This window comes from Pediculus humanus, genomic scaffold, assembly GCF_000006295.1.
Source record: "Pediculus humanus corporis 1103172107484 genomic scaffold, whole genome shotgun sequence".
Lineage (NCBI taxonomy): Eukaryota > Metazoa > Arthropoda > Insecta > Psocodea > Pediculidae > Pediculus > Pediculus humanus.
In genome coordinates, this window is record NW_002987101.1 from 26,995 (window position 1) to 34,543 (window position 7,549).

At 24.6% G+C, this 7,549-nt stretch overlaps 1 protein-coding gene across 1 annotated transcript; it reads right to left on the minus strand.

Annotated features, from left to right (window-relative positions):
* Positions 1–1,673: 1,673 nt before the first annotated feature.
* Positions 1,674–4,511, minus strand: Phum_PHUM138490 (uncharacterized protein; the record flags this gene model as incomplete). Its single annotated transcript, XM_002424573.1, has 9 exons — positions 1,674–2,288; positions 2,369–2,650; positions 2,747–2,826; positions 3,068–3,188; positions 3,240–3,393; positions 3,652–3,755; positions 3,846–4,086; positions 4,174–4,323; positions 4,402–4,511. The coding sequence occupies 9 exons, from the start codon at positions 4,509–4,511 to the stop codon at positions 1,674–1,676; spliced, it is 1,857 nt and encodes a 618-aa protein (XP_002424618.1).
* Positions 4,512–7,549: the final 3,038 nt, after the last annotated feature.

The window sequence follows — 7,549 nt, forward strand, 5'->3', positions numbered from 1 at the left end:
ATTTTGTTGGAAAATTATTTTTCAATGTTGTACAAACGAAATGTTTTGTTTTAAAACCTAAACAAGTTTGTTTAAAATATTCATGGTGGGGAAAATGTGAAAAAACCGAATATAGAAAACAAGCACATTTGAAAGACAATATACCTTATTGATAATAATAATGATAATTATTATTATTATTATTAATGATTCGTTGTTTCAAAGAAATTAAATTTCTTTTTTTTTAACTGAAAGAGAGAGAGAGAGAGAGAGAGAGAGAGAGAGAAAAGAAAACGTTTTTCTAGTCTTAATAATTAAAAATAAAAAAATAAAAAGTTATGTATTTATTTATTTATTTATTAAAACAACGCGAACGGTTGAATGAATAAATAAATTTTTATTTTATGTATCGAACAATAGAAAACCCTTAAAAAAAAAGAAAAAAAAAATGAAAATTATTTTCTTACCTTTTTTTGTTGAATCAAAGGAGAAATGCATTTTGTAGTATCCTCCTTCCCAAGAGGGTAGTAGGTTTCCCGGAGGGAGGGGCGTTCGTGGGAGTACAGCCTCAATCCCCTCCAGAGTCAGAATCATCAGATCCACCTGAAAAAGATCTCCATACTTTTATTTTTTACCCTTCGAGAAACAGTCCCGATCTGTTGCCATCGTTCCTGAATCTTCTTCAAAGTCTGCGAGTTTCCAGAGAGGGAATGTCCGTGGTGATCTGTCTTCCTCACACGTTGTTGCTCCGCCTCTACCCCATTTTGGATCAAGTGCCCAGAACTCACCCTTACGAAACAAGGTACAGGTCTGTTCATGTTCGGACGAACTGAAATAGAAATCACGACTCTCGACTCGATGACTTTTGACCCGATTTTTCCCCTTTTCAGATTCAACCTGACTACTTCGAGCTACCCCAAGGCATCTAAATTAAAGATTTACCCCTAAATCAAACGTGGGAAATTCAATCCCAGAATCCCCGCCCCTAAAAAATCCACTATACTTAAAAAAAAAAATTCTTTTGTTCGATTGATTTATCGATCAGTTATTAATTTCCATCTCTAATTTTCTTCTGGTCTTAAAAATAATATCATAAAAAATGTCAACTATTTTACATAAAAAAATAATTAAATAAAAAAAAAAGTTAATAAATAAATAAATAGATGTGTTTAATATCGTCCATAGGTAAAAATTAAATGTTTTTTATACTTACTGATAACCTTGAAAATGAGATAACGGTAAATTTTAATGTTATCATATATTAATATTAATTATTCATTTATTTAAAAAATTAAAACTTTCCGTTAAACTATTCATTATTAAACCTAATAATAATAATAATAATAATAATAATAATTAAAAAACAGTTAATGACGGAAATTATTAAAACGTACAAATTAAATCCTGTTTAATAAATCATTTTATCTTTTTTTTTCTTTTTTTTTTTTTTGATAAATTTCATGTTATAAATAATTTTTATGTAAGTTTACATTTTTTTAAAATGGGTTTTATTGTGATAATAATTTTTAAAATGATTTATTAACAAGATTTAAAATAATAAAAATATTCGTTATTATAAACAAAAATAAAAAATAAATAAAAAATTTTCATGTAAATAAATCGTTTATTGTGATGTTTTTAACATTAAAAAAAAAAAAAAAAATGAAAACCTTGTTAATCTTGTATTATGGTTCTTATGGTGATAAAGAAATTGCATCAAAATCCCAATTATTTGGATGACCGTTATGAGGAAATTCATTGAAAACGCTATTTTGCCAATTGAACGGTTTTAAAGTGTCATCATCTCCTCCTCCTACTCCTATTCCTTCTACTTCTACGGTTTCATTTTTTTCTTTTCTTATTTCGTCATTTCCTTTTAAATTTTCCGAATTTTTATGCAACGAATGTGCCGGACCCGCAACCGCTTTAAATATAATCAATTCATCGTTTGAAACGTTGTTATTAAAGGGTATAATATTATTATTATTATTCGTCGTCGTATCGTTTGACGTCACGTTCTCCAATTTTTTTTCCAACGATATTATTTTCGAATCGATGACACCGATTGGAAAAGAATTGGAAACTTTGTTTGGAATGTCACCCCGAGCTCCGATTGCACATCTTGGATTACCCAACGACAATGGATCCCTTTTAAATGAATTTGATCGCATGAGATTTAATATTGATTTTATCGACGTGGATTTATTATGATCTCTCCTGTATATTTTAGCCAGAGGTGAATTTTCGTAGGAAAATGCGTCGCCGAAATTTTCTTTCATGTAATTCGTTCCGCTCATTTCGTACATGTCCTGACAAAACAAACAAACAATTTGCTTTATTTTAAAATGAGCTTTAAAACTTATAATTTTTATATATAAAAATCAGTCACCTTATAAAACGGAAGTCCGTAACTCGCCCAATAACTCGAATTGATAAGATTTTCCGTCAAATCGTCAATTTTAAAATGACCCGGAAGTTGTTCGGCAACCCAGAAAAAATTTTCTCTCTCTCCAACCGACGAATCATTTATTTTTCTTTTGAATTTATCCACGTCTATAATCAACCACTGTTTATTTCCGGTTCCGGAATTGTATTTTGACAAATAACTACCCCAATCCGATGCGTTGTTCGATAAACGATTGGCAACAACAACCCGCACCCCGCTCAACAACTACCGAAAAAAAAAAAAGTAAAAAATTTTCAATTTAATATTTCATCCCTTGCAAACCGATGCGTGTGTGCGTGTGCGTGCGTGCTTGCGTCATACCTGCTTCAAAGGAGAAACTAAATTCCATAAATTTTTATTGAAAACCGTTATCGGAGTTCCGGCGACCAAAAGTTTTGTTTCTTCCCCATTTTAGATATTATATAAAAATCATCGATGGAGTGTATGGCGCTCGGATAAGAAGAAAATGTTAATTTGTTTTCGAGGGTCCAAAAATTATTTCGCGACCATCGATACCTCAATTGATAAATTTTTATCATTCTAAGCATTGAAACGTACCTGTTGGAAAAAAATTAAAATTAAAATTTTTTAATAATAATAATAATTAAAATGTAATAAAAAGAAAAATTTTTATTTACGAACGGTCCAGCGGAATTATGGGCGAAAAATAATTTCTCATATTCTGGAATGAATTTAACAAAGCCGATCCCAAAGTCACTCCGCAACCGACGAATGATAATTTTTCCATGGATTCCACATTGTCCTTATTATTATTATTATTATTATTATTATTATTATTCAAATGATTTTCAACCGATCTTCCCTGTATTAATTTTTTCAATAATAAATTACTATTATTATTATTATTTGCCGAAAAAGAAGAAGAATTTGTGGTTGTTGTAGAATAAGGTTTCGAATCGTAGAATTTATATTCTAAATCGATTATGTCGCTTGCTGCATTCATCCATCTAAAAAATAATTTTTTTTTATTTTTTATTTGTAATCATGGAATGTTTTAACGTGTCCATTTAAAACTTCCCCCTACCCTCCCCCCTCCACTCCCCCATTATGTAAATCTATTTTAATTAGACTCACTTTTAATTACATCCTATTGAAAGCATTTGTAAAAATAAATAAATTTCATTAATTTATTATTATTATTATTATTATTATGTAAACACAACCCGTAATGTAATTATTATTATTATTATTATTATTAAACTTACAAAAAATCAATAAATTCAATTTCTTCAATTATTAACCCTTTTCTTTTGACTCCATGTTCAAATCCTTGTTGCATTCCTTCCAATTGTATGTAAAAAAGATAGGCCTGAACGACGATAATAATTTTTACATTAAAATTTTTTTTTTAAATGAATGAAATGTTTTTTTTTTTTTTTTAATTACAAAAAACACGTACCTGATGCCAATATGGATCGTCTGTATTTTCGTACAACTCTTTGACAGATTTAAAATTTTCTTCCAGGTATTTTTTTATGTATTTGCAAAAAAGTGTTTGATTTTGACAAACGGATTGCACGGTATTTTTCCAATGCCAATAAATGAGTTGCCATGATAAACTACCCTCTAGCATTCCTGCTGCATATGCCTGTACCCAATCCGGATATTCTGACTGAGTTTCCACATCTATAATAGCCCACCTGTATAACCCGACAGGTATATAAAATATTAAATGTAGACTTTTAAACAACTTCAAAAAAAAAAAAAAGTAAAAAAAATTGACTTACCCAGTTGTATCGATGTGAGGTTGAAAATAAACTCTTGCCACTCCTTTGGGTATTTTATCTTTTTCCAATCCTTGTCCCCAGAATTTAATTTCAAAACCCGTTTCTTCATTCCAATAAGCAGTTGCTGAATAATTTCCATCTTCTTCTGATCTGAAATTGATAAAAAAATTAAAATTAAAAAAGTTTAAAGGTAACAGACATATTTCGATAAACAAATAGAAAACTTACTCTCCCATTTGTCCCAGTATAACAACAATTATGCCAAAAACCAAAACGATACCAATAATCCATGTTGACATGCGAATTTTAACCCAAGAAGCTCCCACAACTTTTAACATTGTCTTTGTTTTCTTTTCTTTTCTTTTTTTAAATTTTAGAAAAAATCAAACCAGACTATAAGTATACTTGTTATGTATTTTGTATAATAAAATTATGCTAACAAAATCCTCTTTATAGTAACTTTGATTAAAATTATCCTTATTTTTTAATCTGTAATCATAATAATAATAATTTTTTTATAATTAATATACATTATTACATAATTTAAACAAAAAAATTAATTAAATTAAAAAAAAAAAAAAAGGGAACTAGGTCAAAATCATGTTAAGAATTTTTATTGTCGATTGGAAGTAAATTTTCTCGACTGTAAATTATTTCTCAATTGAACTACAAATACTTACAAAATACTATTTTTTTTTTTTTTGTAAATTTATTATTATTTTAAAAAGAACAGTCTTCCTTAAATAAAAATAAACTAGGTATATCATTCAGAATGAAATGGTCCTTAAAAAGAACCTCAAGGCGGCTTCTCAACCCATTGAAAAAACCAATTGTTAATACTCCTGTGATTATTTCTGTTAATTTTTGCGCTTTATATCAAACCTGAAACATAAAAAAAAAAAAAAAACATTTATAATTAAACCATTTCATTTCCCCCCCCCCCCTGTTTTGGATTTCTATAGGAATAAATATTTATTATTATTATTATTATTATGTTTTCCTGTAAAATAATATTTTATTTTGAGAACTTAATTACCCTCAAAAAAAAAAAAAAAAAAAAAATTATTATTATTGCGAACAAATACATATGTATTTAAGGAATTGGAACGATAATAATTTAATAAGACTTTAATTCGATAAAAATGATAAGAACAATAAATAAAACAGCAAAAAAAAAAAAAAAAAAAAAGGAGGCAAAAATTGGCAACAAATTTGATAACATTGATACCACATAAAATGACAGATAAGGACAAGACTTGACTTTGTAAAGGTGAGACCGTGATAAAATTTAATTTATTTTTAACATGCCTAAATCAAAGATTACAATTAAAAAAAAAAAAAAAAAAACTTGTGTTGTATTTTTTTTTATTTATAACACTAAAACTGTATTATATATAATTTTTTTTTTAGGACTTTAATTTATTATTATCATTAACCTAATATGATTTATTTACTAAATGTCGGAAAAAAGCAAATTCAAGTCGTAAAAATTAAATTTTTTTTATTTACATAAACCGTAACACAAAAAAAACAACAGCAACTGCACTTATTATTAACATCGACCTGATTAGAAAAAATTATGTAATGAATATATTAATAAATAATAATTACAATAAATTATGTAATAAATCTAATTAATTAATTTGGTAGTTGAAATAAAAAAACAAAATGTATAAAAACTGACCTATTTCAATTATTAAATTCCTTATCGTATAAAAATTTTAAGAAATGAAAATAATTTTTAATTATCGAACAAATAATATCTTATTAGTACAATAACAAAAATTATTATTATTATTAAATAGATAATATTTACTGAATATGAAACAAAACAAAAAAAAAAAATTTTTTTTACTACAAACTCATCAAAAGAACATGAAAAAATAAACTGAAAAAAAAAAAAAAGAAAAATTTAAATGTTTTTCATAAGTGTAAGCTATGATTAAATCTTTGATTATTATTATCATAACAATGATATTTGATTTTACTTTACTTTGTTTATTAATCCACAAATAGTTTTCATTTAAGGTGCCTTTTTTTTTTTTTTTTATTTATTTAACTGTAAATTATTTATAAAAAAAATTATAATTAAAAAATTCAGAATAATTCGATAATAAAATAAAACTGTGAATTCTTTTAAAAAACCATTTGGTAAATCAACATTACTATCTTAAAAATAATATCAGAAAAAATTAAAATTGCAAAATGTAAATTTTATAATTATTTTCTTGCATCACTATTCGTTATTTACCTGAATAACTATTAACGATTTTAAAAATGTTTTAAATAATTAAAATTATTTAAAGTTAAATTAATCGAGTGTATACTTGTACATTTAAAAACACATTTAAAAAATTTTTTTTTTACTTTTACCTTTTTTATAAGAAAGAACCTATTAAAAAATGGATACATTTTATATACAATTTATCGAGTAATAAATTTTTATTTATTTATTTGTTATAACTTATTAAAGTCATAACAAATCGTTGAAAAACTTTTCATGAATTTTAATCCTTTACTTTTTTTTAAATGAGAAAAATTTATTGAAAACTTTAAAATTTTTACTTAAAAACTATTCAAATATTAAAAAGTAAACGCCTATATATATATAGAGAGAGAGAATTTATTTTAAGTAAAATTACTCACCAGAATAAAATTCAGTTCAAAAAAAATTATTTTTTTTAAATTTCAATATAAATTACATATTTCGAATTATTTCGCAGTTAATTGTTATAAATAGAAAATTTTTTTTTTACCCTTTGTTAAATTTATTATTATTAACAAATAATAAAAAAAAATTTTTAAGAAGGTGATACGACAAAAGTCAGAGCAGAAATGACACTTAAATTAAAACACGTTGAGTCAAATGTTGACTCCAACGCCATGTTCTTAATTTAAGTACTAACTAAATACTTTCATTTATAATTAGAAAAAAAAAAATTTTTTTTTTTTTTAAACATTTCTTAAAATATTTTTTTTTAAAAAAATTATTTAAAATTTTCAATTATTTATAATTTATTAAAAAAAAAAAAAAAAAAAAAAAAAAACTTACCTATTTGATATGGTTATCAAAAATATAAACTGAAAATATTTTTTTTACTATTCTTTTTTTTTAAAAAAATTTTCATAGCTTTTAATAATTAAGTATATATGTATATAAATATATACTTAATACTATAAATTATCAATTCTATATTATTTTAAAAAAACTTCAACTTGAATTAAAATACTTAAGTAGACCTCATTTCACTTTTCAGTTTACAAAAAAAATTTTTTTTTTTTTTTTTTTGTTAAAAAATTTATTTTTATAAACTTTAAAATAATTATTATTTGTAATTATTTTATTTAAAATTAAATTATTTAAAAAAAAACACAC